General features: G+C 41.2%; 1 protein-coding gene across 8 annotated transcripts in view; it reads left to right on the forward strand.

The window, feature by feature from the left end:
• The first annotated feature begins 837 nt into the window (after nucleotides 1-837).
• The window catches only part of cbfa2t3 (CBFA2/RUNX1 partner transcriptional co-repressor 3), a 41,432-nt gene continuing 20,131 nt past the window's right edge, over nucleotides 838-22,138 (forward strand). For 2 of the 8 annotated variants that reach the window (XM_038283920.1, XM_038283922.1), the window contains exon 1: nucleotides 838-1,574. In XM_038283920.1, the coding sequence (XP_038139848.1) occupies nucleotides 1,367-1,574 (208 nt within the window). In that variant the 5' untranslated portion in view covers nucleotides 838-1,366. The other 6 variants (XM_038283923.1, XM_038283919.1, XM_038283918.1 and 3 more) reach the window with 6 other exon arrangements.

Here is a 22,138-nt window from a genome sequence, read left to right on the forward strand (position 1 = left end):
GAGGTTTTACTTAAATGTTTCAGCTGTCAATGATCATCAATTTGCCTTAACATTAAGTGCCTGTTACAGTGTAGATTTACCTTGCAAAAAAAAGTTATCTTACAGATTGAGATCATATAAATGTATCAGTTTACTTTGTCCCCCTTTTAAATCAATCAGATGAACAAGAGATTATGCAAAAACCTTTCTGATATCCTAACTTCACACATATTTGACTGCCTATTTAAAACACTTTGGGAAAGAAAAGTTCTCATTTCATTTTCTTATCATGATTCAGTCATTTGACTCCTTTATTCTCTGATTCAGAAGTTAGGGAGCCTTGTATTCTTTTTGTCAGCTATGGTCCACAAAATACAAACTATAGAGACGTTGTAAAAAAAAAAGAATAAAAAAAAAAATCCAGACAAATAAGGTGAAGAAGATAGTTAAACAGTTTAAAAGATAACAATACGGGTGGTGAACAAGCAAGAGGAAGTGATTCATTAAAGCCTCCAGAAAAGGTGCGTAGAATCAAGTGGGTATCTTAGAGCAGATAATGCAAGAGGGAAGAAGTGGCCACAGGCCGACACAGCTGGTTCCTGACAGAGGAAGCCCACATGGAGGCCTGGGTCCTGCTGCTTGCTGTTGTCTGTGGCTATCAACATAAGCAGCATTGCTGCTTGGTCTCCCCAGAGGCTGCAGCCCTGCAACACAAAAAAGAAGAAACACACAAACTATAACATCCAGCCACACACTTCACTTCTGAGCAGCAGTGGCAGGCAGGGCAGGAGGAGTGTTCAGATGAGAGCTCAGCCCCTCTATCAGAGCCACAAGACAAGCTGACCCGTTGCTGACATTCAGTCACACGCGCGCCAGGTTACCTCACACACGGGTTGCTGAAAAAGACAGGACACACAGCAAGAGGACCAACCGACAGAAAAGAAGAAGAAGAGGAAAAACAACAACACAGAGATGTTTCTCTAAAAGGGCCAACTGAGACAGAGGAACAAGAGTAGAAGTCTGGGATGTTATAGTGACCAAAACTTTGTAATATGTGCCGCTTTGTGCCGACAAGTACAAGGACATACCAGGAAAAAAATCTAACCAGCACTGAAGGCTTCAGTGAGAACGTGGAAGAAACATATTTGTTTCTTTTCTTTTTTATGTACAGCAAAGGCTCTTGTGTCTTTGTATGACAGTTCTGCAGGTCACACATCTGTGTATTGGGGCCTTAAAGGTGAAAATGTTGAAGGAAAACATGGCCGTTCAAGCTGAGCTGGAAAAATATCTGATCTAAAAGTAACTTTAAGCTTGATACCACTTTTTTGGTTCATATCTTGACCAACAATCTGGTAGAGACCGCCTCAGCACCTTGAAGGAACTTAACATGTCAGCGGAGGTCCATTTAGAGCGGCAAAAGAGGGAAGACTTGGGAGCCCCATCTTCATCATTCGGGACAGCGTTTGCTCCACGTGTCCCCACGGTAACACTGATCAGCCACAGAGAGCTGAGGGAGAAGCACGCTGCCCAAAGATTCCAGCCTGGATTCCTCGATCAAAAGCTTCTCTCCAGCAGTCATTACAGATGTATTGAAGGTAGGAGATTGTCTTGCGGGTCATGTTTTATGAAGTCTTCTGGCTGGGTGGTAACCTTGATGAGTGATGGAGGGTACGGGTGGTGTCTGGTCTGCTTATTAAGTTTAAGTGATTGACGGATAATCAGTTTGTGTTGACTTTGCTGTAAGGGCAACAGAGAGGTTTCTTCATATTGCAGGTAAACCTGTTAACTGATGACTGAAGCAAGAGTATCACACTTGGATTACTGGGTGAAACATTAGCCTTAATCTAGAGATACACTACCAATAAATTCAACAGTTTGCCCTTTAATATTTTAGACTTGGTATGGTCTGTCAAGTTCAAATGTTGCTAACAAGCCTGGGGAGCATATTTATCCTGTGGCACTGGAAAGGAAAAGGGAAGAGTTTTTTTTAGAGCAATGGGTGGGTGGAGGGGGTCTTCCTCTGGGCTTCCCCATACAGCTGCAGAGAACACAACTTCATTCTGAAGTTTCAGAGTTTGGCTTCAATGAATTCCTAAACTCATGCAGGTAAAGGGCTGTGCATCACCTTGAATGCCAGAGGTACATGTTTAAGGCGAGCCTGCTGCAGAGAGACATGGAACACTTGAAAGACAATCTAGAGAAAAAAAGAAGTACCTTGAAGTATAAATGAAAACCTGACTTGAATCAGAGAATATTGTGATGAGAGAGATGCATTAACAATCAGACTTTAAAAGACTAATTTTGACGGCTCTGAATATGAAGAAACCATAAGCCAGCGAGCGGACTAATACCCAACGTGGTGAATTACCTGCAGCGCGTCCCGTCTCTCTGCAGTAATGAGCTTTGTGAACGTCTCAGTGATAAGGCCTCTATAATTAGGCTTAGTCATAAGCATCACCCCCTGTATTTCTGTGATAAAACACCAGCAGAACCCTGGTGTTGGTGCAAATGCAGCTCACACATTCACATTTGTAGCTAAATAAAAATGGTCTACTTATGACCCTAAACAGCAATTTTTTTTTTCAAGCAGTTTACCTGATGTCTAAAAGTATGTGGATGAATATGTACAGTCTAGCAGCATGCTCACACTGTATGGAGAAGCAACAGCACTCTGCTCGTGCATGTGCGCGTCCACCTGTGTGTTTGCGAAGTGTTGTGAGCCACAGCGTAGGCTTCCTGTGAAGGAGCAGATGTCGCAGAGCTAAAGCACAGCTGCGACGGGCGATAACCGCAGTGGCAAGAATATGTCGGCACGCTGGCTCTTCTCCCTGGGTCTTATCAGTCGCACCCAGCACAGAGAGTCACACACAAATGCACGAGCATAGACACTTATATACACACTCCACAATAAGGAACTGCCACCTAGCTCTAGCACACCCTCCCAACAGGCCACAGCCAATGAGACGGATGGAGGAAGAGGGAGAGAGAGCAAGAAGGCAGATGAAACCATGGGACTTTGATCGAAAAGCGGGAAAAGAATCCCCAACAAAGCTTTGGCTCATGTCTGCTGTATCAAATACTTCCTAATTTTTATGCCAATCCTAATCCTCTACAGAAATGAATGTAATATCAGTGACGGTTCCATATGTCGAAAATAACTCCACTGCTTTCTTAATGTTGATAACACTTGATTATATGATCATGCATAATGGAGGTTTAGATACAATAATTATACTTTAAAAATTTCTTCATTTATGTCCCTTAAGGGTCGGTGTCATGCAACTTTTAGATGTGTCTCTGCTTCAACACACCTGAGTCAAATAATCAGGTCATTGAAGAAACCTGAAGAGTGCATGCTAAGGCCATTCAGCAGTTTGGTTCAGGGAGGGAGGAAAAGAAAAATCTTAGATTTGCAGAACAAGGGACCTTGAAGGAATTAGGGAAGTCTGCTTAAGATTTTATAACCACGTTTTTCTAAACTGCACATAATAAAAACAATATTTCTATATTTTTGTCTTAAAATTAAGACTTTATTCTGTTGACAAATTGGCAAAATTGTGCAACTCCCAAACATAGGCGTGAAATAACGACAACATTGCCCAAAAGCAAACCCTTTGTCCAGCTCATCTTTTTTCTGCAAACTAAATAACTGTTTCAGAAGCACCACTCAGCTGAACACCTTCATGAAGAGACAAGCTGCCCCTGGTAGGTCTTATTGCTCACCATTGGTAGTTTGGTGAACGATGTTATCTTCTATTCTTCCTGTGGTTTGTCTCACAGTTCTGTCAGGTCATGGGCTCTGCATTTAGTCTGATAAACAAAACTGTCACATTCACAGTGACGGCTCAAAAATTGTCACTTCTTAATGGCAAAATGTCACTGACTTGCAAGTTGCATGAAAACACAATTTTGATTTTCTTGCTAGATCATTAGGAAATACCAACAGCAGATGGGACCAAACTAAGAATGGTGAAAAAAAAAAAAGTCAGACAAGTATCTGAAAGAAGTCGTGTAATGGTCATGATGCAAGAAAAGGTCAAATTTTAAGTAAATCAGAAGAAAAGCAGCAGCTGTGCGTGTTCGGTAAGACAAGGTAGTAATGAAATGCGAGTGCCTGAGAGAAAGAGAAAGCAGTTATCCTCTTTATTTCCTCAGTAGCAGTGTTGTGGTTTCTATGAGGAACAGATGTTCACAACTTGATACAGTGCCTCATCCCCCTCTGCTCACTATCTCCAGTGCCAGCATCACCAACTGTCTGCAGACAACACACATACACACACAAATACAGAAACACACACACGCCTCATCCACTGGGAATATCTATCTATCTATCTATCTATCTATCTATCTATCTATCTATCTATCTATCTATCTATCTGTCTGTCTGTCTGTCTGTCTGTCTGTCTGTCTGTCTGTCTGTCTGTCTGTCTGTCTGTCTGTCTGTCTGTCTGTCTGTCTGTTTGTCTGTCTGTCTGTCTGTCTAAACTGATGAAATGTGATTTCAGCTTCGCCCAACCGCCTTCCCAAGTTACAGGTCTAGCTATAAAGCTACCAATATGATCAGAAAAGCTCTATATTAGTTCAGCCACTTTTTGAGAGGACTCTTTCCTTTCCATTTCTTTCTGCACTCAGGTTAAACGTCTTGTTCCTGAGTCAAGGCCTGCTTTGATCAGGTGTCACCTCCTCTTCTGTCACTTTGCAATCCCGCAGGCGCATCTGGCTATGTTCACTGAGCCCATCTTACCCTGAACAAAATACACCATGAGAGGCTCCTGTTGGAGACCTTTGTATGTTGCTTTATCTACCGTGTTAAGATGAAACAACCAGACAAGAGTTTACTGCTCATTTTGACACAAAGTGCAGCAACGAGTTAAATTTGTAAAAGCAGTATTCCAGTGTGTGTGCTGGAAGAGGACGGTCAATAATTTGCTAAATTCTGCCAGAATGCAGAGAATCTCTTTTGTTTATCTCATTATTTTGAAGTGATATAACAAAACAGCATTCAGTAAAGTAGGACACCAGTATCTTATTAAGAGAAATATCATAAAGAATAGATTTTGAGTTACTGACATCATATCTGCACAGGAAGCAAGAGATTCACAAAGAATTATCTGAACCATTTCTCTCAGAATCAAAGTTCACTTAGAGATATGATATGAAATGATATGAGATATTACACCTACATCAATGACGTCAACAGTGGCTTCATTAGACTTTGTTGTGTAGAATTTGTGCGAGTAAGGAATGGATAGCAGATGACAGAGAAGCGTAGAAACACAATGAGGCTAGCATTCTTTTCAGTCAGCTCTTATCTCTTTTTGGCACACTAGCCTGTGACTGCTGCAATAGGAAAGCATTTACAATGTGCAAGCAGAGAAATGCTGAAAACTTCTCTTTACACAGAGACAAATCATCGTCCCCCAGTGTAGAACAATGACCAGAGTCAGTTCTTGCATCTCAGAAAGTGCCCAACCATCCAGGAGATGATTTTAATGCAATAAAAGAGGCGAGGATGAGGTGTTGGCGAGGTGACAGAGAGATAGAGGAGTGAGACAAAGACTAGACAAAGGTGCCTTTGTCATTAACACCATCAAAGAGACTTCCAGTCACAGCATTACGCTGCAAAGAGTTCATCGAGGCGAGTTCTTGCCTTCGGTGTGTCTCATTGTGCAGTTTATCAGGTTGCCCACATGGAGCATTGGAGGTAACCTGGTGACCGCACAACAAAAGGCCAAATTAAGAGAAGTAAGAGACTGTCTGTACAGAGAGGCTGACAGGTTGACTGACATTGTTCCCATGGAGAATAGCATCCTGTCAATCTCAGAGCTGTCACCTTGACAGGAATCCTTTCTTTGGATGCAGCCCTCATTGCCAACCTTTCTGTCAGTCAAGGCCACACGGATACACTTCTACCGTTTTTCAGTATTCTGCACAATGAGAACCCGTGCCCTCTCCACTGACAGACTAAGAAGAATGACACACACACCCTTACAAACAAACACCAACACACAAAAATGCTTGTATAATGAACAGTGTTGATGTCTGGATATTTCTAACACAGTAGCCTAAAAGCTGTTTAAGGGTTTTTTGCTGGACTTATGTGCATTAACTCTTTGATGTGAACAAAACGATGCTTGAAGTATTCATATTAATTGATGTCTTACTTTACTCCCCACATTTACCTTCAGCTTTGACTATTCCAGAGATGTGGTGCAAAAATTGTATTTTCTGAAGTTTGCAGCCCACCTTAACTTTGCTAGATGTAATACCCATGCGTCTGTGAACAGGTATGCTGGACCTCTGTTTTACTCAAAGTGACTGTGTTTTGATATCTTTGTTTAGAATGTAAGCAGTCGTTTTGTAGATAAGACATTTTTTACCTTAAGATATTTTCTCTCATTGTGGATGCAGGTAACTTATCCTCATAAAGGTAGTGTTCATGTTCAGCCTATTGGAGGCTGGTGAGACTGGTGTCGGGGCTCAGCAGCTGCCTGTGTGTACTTTACAAGCTGGTTCTGTTTGTTTTTTTAGACACAGGTAGGGTCAGGACGGTGTCAGCTTTGTCTTCTGCCCCCCTTCATGGCAGTGTGCATGCATGTGTGCGTGTCTGGCAGAGGGCAGGCGGGTGGAGCAAAGGGCCTAACAGAACAGTGTGGACAGGTGGAGGATTCTCACTACAGCGGCAGCAGATGTACTGTACCTGCCCTTTTCTCTAGCTCTCTTTGTGTCTTTCTGTTTGCCCGGCTAATAGATCTGTTTATATGCTTACAAGTCATACATTTTGGCAATTAATAAGGTTGTCTCAAAGCTTCAATAAGGAACTAAAACGTGGAGCTTTTTATATTTTCTAAAGATCATTAATTCTGTTGGTTGTCTGTTTTTGTGTCTAAAATCTATATTTTATTTTCCTCCCTGGAGACCTTTTAGATTATTTTTTTCTTCTGCAGTTTTCTGCTGTTTAAAACTCTGTAAACTTGGCAGATCAATTAAAGTTTTGCACTCAGACTCTTTGTTCTTTGCAGGCAATTTAGTCACCTTGATGCCAATAAAGGCTGACATAGTCAATTGAGCATGACATGGTGTTATCAAATGTTGCTTCTGTTAAGGGAAGGAAAAAGTCTCTGCTGCTATTTCAGCAAATAAGGAATGTGTGTGTTGAAAGCTTTGTAACATTTTTAGCTTAAAAGTTTGTTTCGTGGGTCATAAAAACACTAGAAGGTCCAACAATAAAATCTGCATGTTTGTTAAATTCATATATTTTGTCCGCCCTTTAGCAAAACTCCGGTTCATATTCCTGTTTTTAATCCAAAATGTTTTGGATGGTATCTCTTTTTAAATTGAATGATATCCAATACATGTAAAAAAATATATATTTTAATATATTAATATGTTATTATGAATTATATTTTACATAAAATCACTCTTCTTGAAACCCCACAAATAACTCCTGCAGAGCTAATCATAGTATTGGTTAGAGTTTGATAGACGATTATTGATGATCAAAGGGATAATTGGTATTTTCTTAAGGGAGGTTCTGTCTTTTTCTTTTACTTTATTTACCCCTCTAACAGTGACTTTCTGGGAGTGAAATAAATGCAGATTAATGAATAACGGCAGCCTGTTAATGCAACACTTTTCCCACAGTTCAAACACTATAAAGAATCACCTGACTGGACTGCTGTGTATAAAGACTGAAGATATGGCTTCTGTAGTAAAATATAAGGGAAGACCAGGGTTGGTTTGTTGGCTCTTTAAACTCTAGTGTAAGATAATTATATTATAGGCTTCCCTCAATAACCTTCCCTTCTATAAATCTAAGCTCAAGATGCATGCTTGGAGTGTGTGTAAATTTCATTTTTGCAGTGTATAGTAAAAAAACAAAAACATATTAAAGGTATAGTTCATATTCCTTTCTATTTATGTTCTTTGATAAAAATTACTGCCAGTAAAAGCACAATAAATCTGATATAAAAAAAAAATAGACTAAAGACTTTTCAGATGGACTCGCAGCTTCAACTAATTTTTGTCATTTAAAACATTGCAAACTTACATTTTTACCTACCCAGGATGCATTACTACATTTGCTGTTTTTGAACAACAGTGCAATATTTGTTAGTACCAATGCCTTGCAGCAAGAAGTTAAGGGGTCCTATTTGGGGGGAGTTTACATGTCCCAGTGGATAATCCATCTTCTTTCAACATTCTGAAGACATGCACACTTAATTGTTAACTCTAAATGAGTTTTAAGTGTCAATCCCCCTATGCCTTCTGTACCTGTCCATTTTTTCCCCTCTCTATTGCAGTTTGATGAACTTATGCACTCCTATGAAGGTACCCCACAGCAATCCACATCAACTGTCATGTTTCCCTGCAAGCATAAAGATTGCAGAAAATTGATATACTGGTTGCTAGGCAGAAGAACAAGTGAGTTTAGCGCCTTTTACTTAACTGAGCAGCTAAAATATTATTGTGCTAAATAGGATATAGTCCACAGAGCTGATGGAATTCTGCAAAATCTGGTAAAGCAGCAGTATGTGTTTTTTTTGTTTGTTTTGCACAAAATGACAGTCACCGACAAAATGTTGCTTCTTTAAACAAGTATACTGATACAGTAATATAACTGAAGTGTAGGAACGTGAAGGTTTTGTGGCTGACAAACAACTAGTGATACCCAGTGATAAAAATAGCTTCAGATCCAACTGATAAGAACATTTTCAGTCTGAGATTTTTTTAATTGTTCTAGCTGTTAATAAGTTAGTATTCTCAGGGTCCATTATCTTTTCTACAAATCCACAGCAATATATGTCTTCTATAGGTAAGGAAATTATAACTTAAAGTACAATAGAAATAAAGGCAATACCCATCTGGAGTGATCTGAGATAGGGTTTTTACTGTAAAGGATCTTTATTAACCAACCCAGCTCTGCTTCTGCTGTCCTTCTTAATCTCCATTTTTCATATCAGCTCACTGAAAACTGTCTGAAAACTGTGAAAGAATGTCATATTTACAGGCCAGTATTCACTGTTTACACGCATGCCTGCAGACACATTCTTTCTGCATCCCGTCGGCTCCCAGAAAGCCGTCATTAAAAAGTTAGATAAAGTAAATAAAACCTTCAGAGCGCTCCTGCTAAACGAGCTGATATGAGGAAACAGCGGCCCCTACCGGCAGACGGCGGAAAGGTCAAACATTTGGCTCGGTTTCCTGGCGGGTCTAGACTGATAAATAAATCGGGTTTGTCGATTAAACAGTTTCAGATAAAAAAAAAAAAAGTTATATTTCTGGGATTTAAATTTGAATTTATTTTTTTTATTTTTTTTACAGTTTACAGGACATTTTTAAATTGACATTTTTAAATCTCGTTTTAACAGATTTATTATAAGTTTAAATTCCTCTGCTTGATAAAAGCACCTTCGCAATAGTTGCCATTTTTATTATTCGTGTGATAGGATACCCAAAAGAAAAAAGAGAGAGAGGGAGGGAGGGAGAGAGGAAGAGAGAGAAAGAGGGTTAGGAGCTCCAGATGGTGTTTAAACGCAGACAGAAGGCAGCAGCGAGGACACGGAGAAGAGGAGGAGAAGAGCTCCGCGGTTACTGCGCACAGTCATCCACGGGCTCCACTCATCACCGAGAACATAACAAGTCCCCAAAACCATCAACAAACGCGTATTGGCGTCTAAAGAACCGTTCACCCCATCGGCTCCGATGACTGCGCTGTTTGTTTCTCCCTGGAAGTGAAGGTTTAAACAGACAACCATCTGCGCGCAGCTCGGCGGAGGATCGGCGCGTCGCAGGAGGAGGACCAGCGCAGAGAAACGTGGAGGTGGAGCAGCCTGTCCGCAGGCTGCAAAACAAAACCACAGGAAAATAACAATAAAAACTCACGTTTTGCCGTTTGGATGTATGAGAACTTGCTCCTGACACAACAGGCTGGACTGAGAGGACTGGAAAGTTGTTTCGGAGAGGAATGATAGACGCTCCCTGCAGCCCTGCATCTTAATGTGACTTCACATGGTGAGGAATTAAGGACTTAGAGAAACAAGTTTTTTTTTTTTTTTTTATGTTAAATAGGGGAACTGTTTGGAGCCTTTTTTTCTGTGGAAATGACACTGTGATGTTTGGTCTCTCTGAGATGATCTGAAGTGGGACAAGTTCTGATTCCCTAAAAGCTTTTCTGCTTTAACAAATATTAGATATTTATCTCAGATTGAAAAACCAAAAACATTTGTTTTCTAAGGATATAAAAGTCTTGGTTTTCTTTTTTTTCTGATATCTTTTACTGAGAAGATAAATACCTCACAGCCTAAGACCTATTTACCCTGGACCCTGTTTGAGCGCCCAAAGGAAAGTCATATGATTATATATTTTTAAACGTAGAGGAATAGGGGAATAGCACATTGAAGGCTTTATTTTTTATTTTTTACTTTTTTATTTTTCAAAATAATGAGGATTGAAGCGATATAAAAAGTCCCGTTAAGAAGCTATTTTGTGTGGATTGTCGCTCAGCTTGACCTCGACCTTCACAAAGTGAGTAAAAAAAAAAACCCTGCACACTCAAACTGTAAGGAAACAAAGGATTTTTATTGGACCTCTAGCTCAGATGAATATATCAAATGCAAGCTGTGTTTCATGTTTGGCAGAAGGTCAAGTTTAAACTTTCAGGTTGATCTGGGCGTTGGTTAGAAGCTTGTTAAGGTAATTGGGATGATACTTTTTAAGTTGCCTAATCTTATGCATTTCATACATTTTCTTAAGATGAAGCTGCTTAGCAGATGTACAGCTATAAAGACCAGAATGATATAGCCTACCTGTGCATACACAAAGAAATGTTATTAAAAGAAGCAATTAAATTGCAGATTTTTTGCCGCCTTTAAAAATCTTACGCTTTCTCTGTTAATTTGTTTTATTTAAGTATTGTGTGCAGATTTTGAGAGTCTGAAAAGCGGAAGACAAAGGAGGAGGTCATGAGTTGTTTTGTCCTAGCAGTCTGTACACATCAAAGAGATGCTGAGACAAAGTGATGACACCAAACATCCCCCCTCTCTGTGATTTCAGTGTCCATCCATGCTGCACAAAGGTGATGGGTGTGAGAGGACAAATGTGGTCATTTACTCTGGGCTGAACTGTGCGATGCATCCAATGTAGCCCCCTCCACCTTTTCTGTTGTAGTGCATCATCGCCCGCTTTTATGTAGAAACGTACAACAGAGGGACATTAATCCTCTCTGGTTGAGTTTTCTTTGTATTGCTGTGCTGATACGGCTAATGAGGCCAAACACCTCAGAATTTCACCTTAACATATTAACAGTTTACAGCTCTGGAATATTTCAAAAGATTTATAACAGGTCTACATAAGCAATGAATGAAGGTTTCCATCACTGCCTCACCACTTGAACAGCTTCAGCAGCAAACTTCTTCCTCTAAGTGCAGCAGTAAAACACTCTGGCCATTTTCTCTGCAGGACACAACCCTGTATAATTGGCCCTGGTAAATATCATCTGAATAATTGAAGAGTTGATAATAGTCTCAAACAATAGATGGGGAGGTTGCAGAGGTGAAACCGCAGTGCAGACACCCTGCCTCACCGCACATTATATCTCCTTCATCACCGCCAAGAGAGCATCTCTTCCTCCGTCTGATCAGGAGGGCCTTCCGCCTGCTGAAGCAGATGTCCCCTCTTCATCACTGAGGAGCTCTCTCTTCAAAGGCAGCCCATTCATTATGACCCCAAACCTGCAGAGTGTTTATTCAGTTCCCATCCACCCACAGGTGCAGAGTTCAGATAGCTTATCTTTTTATAAACCGGAAACATGCCAACAGACTCAAATAAGGAACCTGTTTTCTTCAGAGGATGTCAGAAGAGTCAGTCACATACTGTTTCATAAAAAGATTGCATTTTATTTTTAACTCTTGAAGTTGTAATATTTTTGCTTCAGGGTCTGTGTTTGAAACAGAAACAAGGGTGGTGCTGAAAGATAAAGGTTTCTGTGCAAATAATAATAAAAAAAAGACTCATCTCTATCCTCTTTCTTAATGGCTGCAGGATCTGAGTCGCAGCTCTGATTGTGTTTACCATATGATTGCGTGGGCTTGTTGAGCCCAGCTTTGTGTGTGGTTAATTATTGTGATCTGAATGCGGGCAGTGCAGGTGAAACCGGCTGCCTCCTAATTAATGAGCCGAGCAGATGGCTCTGGGTGGGCGGGAGACGTGAGCGTGCACCGAGCTGGTCAGGTGGTCAGCACAGCGAAGACACCTGGGCCAAAACAAGGGAAGAAGCAGCCAAACTTAACAGGCTGGTGTGCGCTTTTGTTTTTATTTGTTAATGTCAGTCAACAAACAGATATAAGAGTTGTTATATTTGACTTTGGTCACCTTCTGGAAAGAACTGACAGCCCTTTCTTTCTGAATGGCACATGAAGCTGCAGACTCTCCACTTAGCAGCCATCTCTGTGGGTGTTGGTCGGTGGCAAAGAAGGAAATGATTGAGCCAATTTGGCCACTAATAAAAACAACAAAAAAACATCCTTGTATTACTAAGGCATTTACACAAGCATTAATAGCTATAGGGTTTTTCATGGTAAAATTTAATCTAATGAATAATTACTTTAAATGTTTTATTTCCTCTCATTTCTTTATGACATTATGGGACTGCCCAGTCAGTAGTTCTGTGGTTAAATCAGAGACACAAAGTGTAAAAAAGCAAATTTTAGGGCTGCAAATCATGGCATGCAATGATGTTATTGCAAAGCACTATTTGGGATGCAATCTATGTTAGCTGTAATGTTCCAAGTGTCAGCAATTCCTCCCTTGCATTCCAATAAGATATTCACCCTGTTGGATGGGGACTCAGTGCCGTAGATTCCCACACCTGCTACCAATGACAGTGCTCTGTAAAAGTCACAGAGAGAAAGACTGAAGTGAAATAATTGCATGTTGTAAAGTTATGCTGCGTATCCGTCCTATCAAGTAATCAAACATCCACTGTTGAAATTAAAAACCATGCATCTAATATCAAGAAAAACAAAACAAAAACAAGGTGGCTAACATAATTGAATGTGTCATGCTTTTGTTTAAATTTTGCAAATATTCCACCTGCTTTAAACCCCAATCAAGACGAAGGGGATTATTTGTCCTCTTATCAGCTAAGGTCAGAAAGTTTACTCAGTCCTGTCACTTGAATAAATGCTTTCTTTTATGCTTTTTATTTGTTGAAAAAGCAACAACAGAGTGCTAGATTCGAGTGGGGTGGTCATATAAGTTCTTATGTTAAAACATTTTCTTTAAATGTTGAAATCATTTTGCAGAGTTAGGTCTGAGTGCAAGCTTTGAAAAACAGTAGAGACGCTGAAGAGAGTCTTTATTCAACTGGAGTTGGATGGCTGTGATATTGATGCTATGGTCTTACAGTTTTTTTCACCAGTTTTGAATTTGATAAATCGTTACCTGGCCGTTATTAGTGGTTATCAGTCAAAATTGGCTGTTTCTTTTACAAATAACATGGAGCTTCTAAGTCCACATGAAAAGAGCAATCTCTATTTTGTGTATTTGGCAGTAATGTATGAAGTTGCCATCCTGCGCTGTTAATAGACTCATGCTGAGAAAGAACAGTCAGGTTCTGGCTGCTACGGGCCTCGTCTCTTGCTGCAAATGTGTGTGTTTGTCTGCTCTGCCCCGTCCACATGTGTTTGACATAACAGCGACAAGGCTCACCAGCCTCTCCAGGGAGATAGAGAATGTCAGAGACCAGAGTGGAGAAGCGAGGCAGCTTCCCAACTTCTGATGGAATGAGAAACACACTCTCTGGGTGCTTGGCCTGCTGACGGCTCAGCGTGGGAGCCAAGCAGGGGGCGGAGGCCAAGCAGACTCACAATCTTGTTAGGAATAGCCCTCTTCTTCTCTTTATACTTCTCTTTGAGCTAGATGTGCGCAGATGGAAAACTCATTACACATAAAATCAGGATTTCTCCAGATTAACAATCCTGATCCAAGAAATGTATCAACCAATTTTACAACAGAAATTGCTGAAAGCTACATGCAAAGAGAAAAAATGCATCCTCCTCCTCCTCCCTTCCTTATCTCCTGCCAGACTCACCTCCTGCTCTCTCTCCTCACCTTTCACTTCCCTGCATGCCCGCTGACCTTTAACCCTCCATTCACCTTCTTTGCCTTCTCTTTCTCTGCCCTATTCGTCCTCTGCTTTATGGTAGAAAGTGTTCAGATCAGAGCCAGATTCAGGAAACAGCTGGGCTAATCTACAGTAGCACTGAGCTTGGTTGTAATCAATCCAAAAGGACAGGCCAATGGAGAAAACGGGAACTTCATATAACCCCAGGTACCTTGAATAGTGAATCCCTCCCTTTCCCCTTTGCCTTGAACTAAGGCCTTTATCATAAGCGAAGGGGTAAACAAGCACAGAAAGGGGACATGGACCACTCCAAAGAGGTCTTCGCTTTGAAAAATCTTAGGAAGTGCTGCAAAGCTGTGGCCTGCAGTCGCAGAGTGGGAAGGAAGGCATGTCTGTCACGTTTGCTCTGTTTGTCTCCTTACATTATCCGCAAAATTAAAAATGCTGTTATCTCCTGGAAACAGATCCTGTGCCACACAGATGGTTCCGTCTCTTCAAATGGGAAGCTGAGCCACTGAGTCCGGTTGCATTACCAGTTAGCTGCACAGACCTTAATCTCGGCTCCAGCCTTCCTTCCTCTCTCTCTCTCTCTCTCTCTCTCTCTCTCTCTCTCTCTCTCTCTCTCTCTCTCTCTCTCTCTCTCTCTCTCTCTCTCTCTCTCTCCACACACAATCACACACATATAGACAAACTAGACCCCTTGACATAAATGCATTGTCCTGCTAAACTGACGTTTTAACAGATGCATACATTTTACTGATAGGCAAGTCACATATTTTGCTAATGTGTCAAAGAGCTGCAGTCACCTTTATTCGAATTTTATTGCTAAAAATTTTAACTGCAGCACCAAGAAGTAGTTCTGCTTGATGGTTACAACTGAGTCCATTATGTGCAGATATCAACACATTACTTAAATGCACTGACTGCATTGGGTGTTTTAAATAAACAGAACCGAGTTATATGCTTGGTATCAGACACAATTACTCTGTGCTTATAACTTTGCTGTGTGAACTCAATAAGATCATGCATTTAATCTGTACCTAAAGTTAAGTACAAGATATCAAAAAATTAATATTACTCCTCTCTGCATCTGCTTTGTCATTTTTGTCTCATGATTTTGCAAAAAAAAGGTGTCCACCATCTAGCTACATGATATATTGAATTTTTTTTTTTTGTCCATCTCAATACCAGTGTGGGGACACTGCAGAACTGTAAAAATGAGTCAGAAAAATGTGGTTCGTTTTTAGTGTTAAACTCCCATATGTCCCTTATATTGTGGAGCTGTACTTTGAGATGCAAAGATTAGGATTCTTTTTGTTTTCTTTTTTAATGTCAGAGATTCCTACAGTAGATTACTTAATCTGGACAAAATAAGATAGATCATAATCAAAGGGCTTCTGTTTTCATTTACTTAGAATTGAACGTGGGGAAACTTTATAATTCATTGAAATATCAGCAATATCTAGTCGACTTTCTTATACTTATACAACTATTTTAAATGCATGATCTAAACAAATCTAGATTTTTGAAATCAGCTAGATTTCAAAAATCTACTTTGACTTCTTTGAGGGTATTTTTTTGTTTGGTTTGTATTTATTTCTTGGCAGCAGCGTCCTGAAGTCGGACTGTGTCCTGGAGGAATAGCTGATATTTATTTCGACAGTTTCCAGCATGAGTAGGCTAAATGGAGAAACTGTCAAAGCTCCTCTCTAACCTGTCACTTAAATGCACCCCAACCCCTCCTCCCCGCTGCAGTCTGCAACGTTTCTCAGTGGTTTGTGTTTGTGGATATGTGAAAGCTTTGGGGTATTGCGTGATGATGCACAGCTCTCCACCAGCCAACGCCTGGCTAATGTCAGACGCTTTTGTTAGTGTGCCTTCAGGCCAAATGAAGAGGTATGAGAGTGCTGGCAGGCTGGGGAGCAGTATAGGCTGCAGACAGTTTTGTCAGCGTTGACAGCTCCACAGTGACAGAGCAGACATTTAACACAGAATGAAATGAAATACAAGACATCAAGCTGGAGAATGACTAATCTCCTGTTTGTTTTCCCGTCTTAGCAGTAATTGACAGCTCAGTGTCAGGTTTTAGCTGCGCACAAAGCGGTTCAGAGTGCAAAGGGTTGGGGGTCTGCAATGAGAAAAGATGCTGTGATGCATGTATGTATGTGTGTGTGGGTTGCCAGGGTCTAATCTGAGACTTCTGTGCTCCATAAATCAGCAGGCAGCAACGTTGATGTAAGAACAAACAGAGCCGCTCTCTGCTGCAGCTGGCTAGAACGAGGGAGAGGAAAAAAGAGAAGGAAAGTGAGAACAGGACAGCAGCTGTCAGGCCTCCATCGCACACCTGTCACACAGGAAGCCAGCATCGGCCACTGTTTCCTGGACACACCTCCTCAAACATAGCTCCTGGAAGGAATGGAGGGAGGACATCTGCTGCCAGGGAGAAGGCTGAAAAGATCAACACAGGCATGTTCGAAGGATGAAGGATATGAGCCATATAACCCTAAGGAAAAGATTTCTCAAGCTTTCGCAGTCTCATGTGTGTCTGTATGGATGCAGTTTGCACAGCTAGGAGGATGTTTGTGTTAGAAGCGGAGCTCTCTGACAGACGGGTCACTCTGTGGAGACTCCCTCCAAACTCTCCCACAAATACAGTAAGCCCCCATGCCCTAGAACTTTACAGTGGGACATTCCCACGCTTGCTCCTCTCAGCCACTCCACCGATCCCCCACCTCCTGCCTCTCCTGTGACCAATGCGAACTAATCCAGATGTGGCTCACAGATGTAGCACAATTCTTTTTATTCAGTTTATTGGTCTGGTCTCTCTCCCCAGCCTCGGCCTGAAGCCTTTTCCGACACGAACAGAGGGTGATATCACTTGGAGGTGCTGATGAGGCACTCTGAGCTATTGTGTCCTGGTTATCTTCTCCTCCCACCTCCAGAGCTGCACTGTGGTGGCTGCTACTACTGCCAGGAAAAGAAAAAAAAAAACTCTTTCTTTGTCAGGATTGTCAGAATGGGTCCTCAGGAGGCTCCCCTTACCCTATTCCCTGGCTGCCCTTCATGCTGCCTGTGTGCAATTAACAGAGTAATTAAAAGCCTGATGAGCTAATAGGCGTTGGCTCAGGCTGCAGGTGTTTGGATCGGGGAGCTCATTTTGTGGGAATGCGCTCTATGTGAAGCATTCTCTCCCTCTAAGTACTAAATACTTTAAAACATAAACAAGGAAAATCCTTTAATATCTGTTTTTTTGTGTGGATTTATAACTGCTTCCTCCATCAAGACCATTTATCAGAATGGTTTGGAAAAAGAAATGTTTATTACTGTATCCAAATTTTCTTAAAATATAATACCGTAGTTTATTACTGCATTGTTTTTTTAGTTTTTTTTTTATTTTGGTTAAAAAAATCCTAAGTAACATTTTTATTAGATCTAACTTGAACAGTGTGTGAGGTAAATGTTGAATCTGTTTTAAAGCAAATTACTACTCATTTTGTTTATTGTATTTGAACTTATCTGTGTCACAAGTTTATCTCAGGTTATCCCATCTCTTAATCTTTTTAATTGGTCACAATTATCTGTAAGAAATTAATCACAGTCAGTGTTCTGAAGGAAAACCATGCAATTCATACAAAATTTCAGTTTTTAGTTCAATTTTTCTTTCTTGAACCGTCGTTACCTCACGTGCCTTTACTTTATTCAACAAGTTCAGCTGCGCGAACCCAGACACCGACCCACACTCACTTTATAAGCAGAGTGTTAGATGTTAAGATGATGTATGTCTTGAATGATGGCGCTCATCGAAGAGGAGGCAGCAAAGAGAAAGTCTGATCAAATGTTAGTTTACAACAGCCTGAGGCTGAGCTCTCAGCTGGCAAAATTAGACTCACAGCTGACAAGATTAGGAGGGGAGGATGTAAATGAGTGGGAACAAAGGAGAATTTTTCCATCATCCAGAGCAGACGCTACATGTAAATTCTCCTTTTCTCGTATGTCTTTCTTTCTCCACACTTCAATCCCAGATGCAAACACACTCAAATACTAACATCCTCACACGTGTGTGTTGCTGTCTTGTTTCCTCCCCCATGTCTCGCCTCTCTCTCTCTCTGCCTGTCCCTACCCTTACCCCCTCCCCTCGCTGTGGCAGCTGTGCTGGTGATGGCTGTGCGCCCGTGGTGCAAGCTGGCTGTGGGGTCCCAGGTGGCCCACATGACAGTTATTGATGTTCAGGTGTTCAGCTCCTCTCACACAGGGACCCTGGAGCCACACACACACACACAGTAACATTCATTTACAAAGACACAATGTGAACTAAAAAAAAATACACATATGCAATGATGCTCCCAAATGTAGTTCCTTTGCATACGCAGAATACATGCTAGTCGTCATGTTTTTGCACTATTATGCGCATAAACTGTGTTTTCTGTACATAAATGCCAGGAATGTGCAAACAACACACTAACAAGTACATCTGAGACTTTGGGCTTGCAGCTGCAAAGTTGTCTGGAGAGTATTACAGTTTTCAGTTTGATGTGAAAACAAGCTTCATTGAATAAGCCTAGCTTGCAGTATGAGAACCTCGGCACAAATGTGTGATGGAATAGCCAGTGTCGATACCGATGCAGTCCTAAAGTCCAGATGTGTCTGGCTAGTTGAGGAGTTGTTCTTGGCACGGCTTGCCTCGGCCAAATGTCACAAATACTTTCCTTTATTTAGGAATGGCTCTGGGTTTTGTGGGTGGGGAAAAAAAAAAAAAAAAAAAAAGAGGAAAATGATGATTGGACGGTTTCGGGCAAGAGTGGGAAAGAATCGGATGATTAAAAGAGTTAAATTAATGATTATCAACATAGAAGGACAGGAGAGGAAGGAGGAATGGGGGGGATATACAAGGTAAAACATGAAGAGGAACAGAAGATAGAGATGGAAGAGGAGAAAAGGAGGCAGGGAGGGAGGCAGAAACAGCTCCAGTCTAGCATCTGGATTTTATTAGCAGCCGTTGGGAAAATGTGAAAAGGAAGTTTTTTCTCTGTGAGCACGTCGGCAGCAGTGATATGCTGCACATAACCACTTCACTGGCGACAAGAGGAGCCAGGCTCTCCCAAAGGAGAACAGATGGTCGCTAGAACTTCAATACAATTACATCAACAGCTCTCGCAGATATAAGCTCGGTATGACAGAATCCCTGCAGCTCGGTGAGACAGAAATACAACTCCTCCAACCTCAGCACCTCTGGCCCCAGATTAATTGCATTTGATTCATCATTCTCTCCCTGCTTGTCCTCGAGGTAGCCCTGCTATTATTGCCAGTTTAACCAATAAAAGAAGATCTGGGTTCTTTTGAATTGGAAAACCCAATGACCTCTCAGGGATTTGATTGTTGTAATCTGATCAAAGACAGGATGGGTTTTTTTTCAGTGCTTAGAGGGAAGAACAGATGACCCCCAACCCCGAAACCCCAGTCCTCCAATTCCCCTGCTTTGTTTTTTTGCTCAACGTGCTTGTTCAGCCGGCTCTGCATGTGTCATAAAGATACTGGTAACGAGAAAAAAATGTCTGTGCTTGGATCTTTAGGAAAAGCACAAGCATTTTGTTGACTTGTAGGGTCTATCATTGGTAAGAATCTGGATTTCCACCCTAGCGAAGTCCTGTTTTAGGGTTAGGTTTAAACGTTAGAGTGAAATAGATGAAATGTAATAACTTACTTAGACAAACCTCTAAAAGCCTGTTGATGCACTGGTCTTTCTCTCACCCTGTAATTACTGAGCACTTTAAAGACTTTAAACTCCAATCAGCACAAGATAAACCATAGGCTGCTGTAAAATCAGCTTTCTTTACTGACATAGGAAACTTTACAAACACATTCCCATATTACCTGTTATGGAATCTAAGTTTCCTTGGATTAAACACTTCACAACAAGGAGCTCCTTGGCAGACCTAGAAAGCATGCTTTTTTTGTTGCTCTTTTTAGCTGTCAGATGGTGTTTTGGTTCTGTGCCAACTGTATTGTTTTTTTGTTTTTTCCCCTAAAAATGTCATTTTACGCTGGTAATATAAGATGGGCGGTACTGCATCCATAAGTCTCATGTCCAAAGCATGGGTTTACAATTCCAAAATGTTTTGATATAAAGGCCTTAAGGGGGGTGGCGGGGGGGCTTATTCTCTGTTTGTGTGGACTCCACAGCGGCCTGATAGGGAACAGATGTGGAAAGGCAGGCGGCTGGGCAGCCAGCCAGAGCAGCTGGGAGAAATTAAAAACAACAGCATTCCTGGAGACTGGGGGAATTACAGTGGGAGGGCAGGAGCAAGAGATGGAGAGAGAGACAGAGAGAGAGAGACAGAGAGTTTTAGGCGTATGTGGTCACCAACTGAGTCTCTATGGAGTACAAGAGATTGAATAGATGAGGGGGTTTTAAGGGAACTGTTCTGCAGTGGTTAGCCAGGGCTAATAAGCTGCAGCTGTATATCCAGTGGAGATGCATATGTGCATACACACATGTATGCAATGCACACATATACAAGCAGATGTAGGACTAGATTATACCCAGTATAAGAATGACCATCTAATGTGAAATGACTTGAACACATATTTACTTTTAGCGGGCTCCAACAAGAGCCTGTCTTTAAATCGTTTACAAAACAGCAGAAGGACTTGAGAAAGTTCAAATAATCCAACAAACTGTGCGTGCACAGTTGTTCAGCGTGCTCTCTGTGGTTTAGTGCCTCTCGCAGGGAATTGCTTTTCATCTTGTTACATCATGGCACAAGGGGAGAGCCGAAGACAGAGAGCATTTTTAGAGTGCAGACTGCTTCTTTGGTGAGCAATCTTTTAGCCCCGATTACGTCAAACTGCACAGACATACAGCTGCTCTCGGAGTCTGAGAAACACAGACAAACAAGCACAGGCAGAAGCAGCAAGGTAGGTAATAATTGTACCGAGCAGGTTTATTTTCAGCCTAATATTCAGGAGTATTTAGGAGAGATGGCAGTAGAATTGAGTAGAACTATTTTGCAGAGTCTGATTTTGAAGCGGCTGCTTTTAGACATACGTGTTAGAAAACCTAGACCTAAACCAGGTAGATATCTCCAGGTGAATCTCATCTCCTCTTTTTGGTGTAAATGTTTTATCCTTCAGCACAAAGCACAATGGAACCACAGATGGGGTTTCAGACTGAGCAGACCTCCTAATGTATTAAAAGTAAAATCCAGAGCATGATGTGCATGTGAGTGTCCCGTCTCTGGAGCTGGTCAGATTAAACAGCTGTCTATAATCCTACAGCCTACGGTGGGAGCAGACAGGACAAGCCCCTTATCCTAGTTCTCCTTTCCTTTTCTTTCATTTCCTTTCCTCATCACCATCAAGTTTGGCTTTGGATCACTGAAGTACAGCAGGAGGATTCAAATACAAATATAATGCAATATGTAAATCAGTAAACAAACCAAAATATATATATATATATCAATGGTGTACATCCAGCTCCTTGGAGGCCAGCTTAAAAAATATTTGCATCCACTTATAGCTGTTGCTCGTTCTTCTGCCTCGGTTTTGCATGTTTATGTTCCGAGCGTCTGGCGTGGACCGAACAGCCGAGCACCAATCGTGATCTTAAGGATCACTGTGTCAATGGCCCTCGTACCACATACTCCAGTGTGACGCTCTTTAAATACAGACACCAGCTGTTGAATGCTGCTTCGCCAGCTCTCAGAAATAGGCTTACTGCAAGCACTGAGGCTAACTGACAAGGAGGGGGCATTGAAGACATTTAATAAAAACAAATTATGCGATAGTGATTTAATGATAGCTGATGACGAGAGTACATTGAAAGCACAGCATAGGCAGGGTTTAAAACTAGGTATAAAGGTCAGGGCTATAGATCGTTTACCTTAACAGCATTGATGCCAGGATTAAGGTTCTTTTTTTATTTAGAGAGGTACAAGAGATTATCTCTTAGGCCACCAAGAGGAAAATGATGACAGATGTTTTGTTTTTTAATATGGTGTTATGATGAATGAGGATTATAACATTTTGAGAAGGTTA

The sequence above is a fragment of the Cyprinodon tularosa genome, unplaced genomic scaffold, assembly GCF_016077235.1.
Source record: "Cyprinodon tularosa strain WSP-4 unplaced genomic scaffold, ASM1607723v1 ctg197, whole genome shotgun sequence".
NCBI lineage: Eukaryota > Metazoa > Chordata > Actinopteri > Cyprinodontiformes > Cyprinodontidae > Cyprinodon > Cyprinodon tularosa.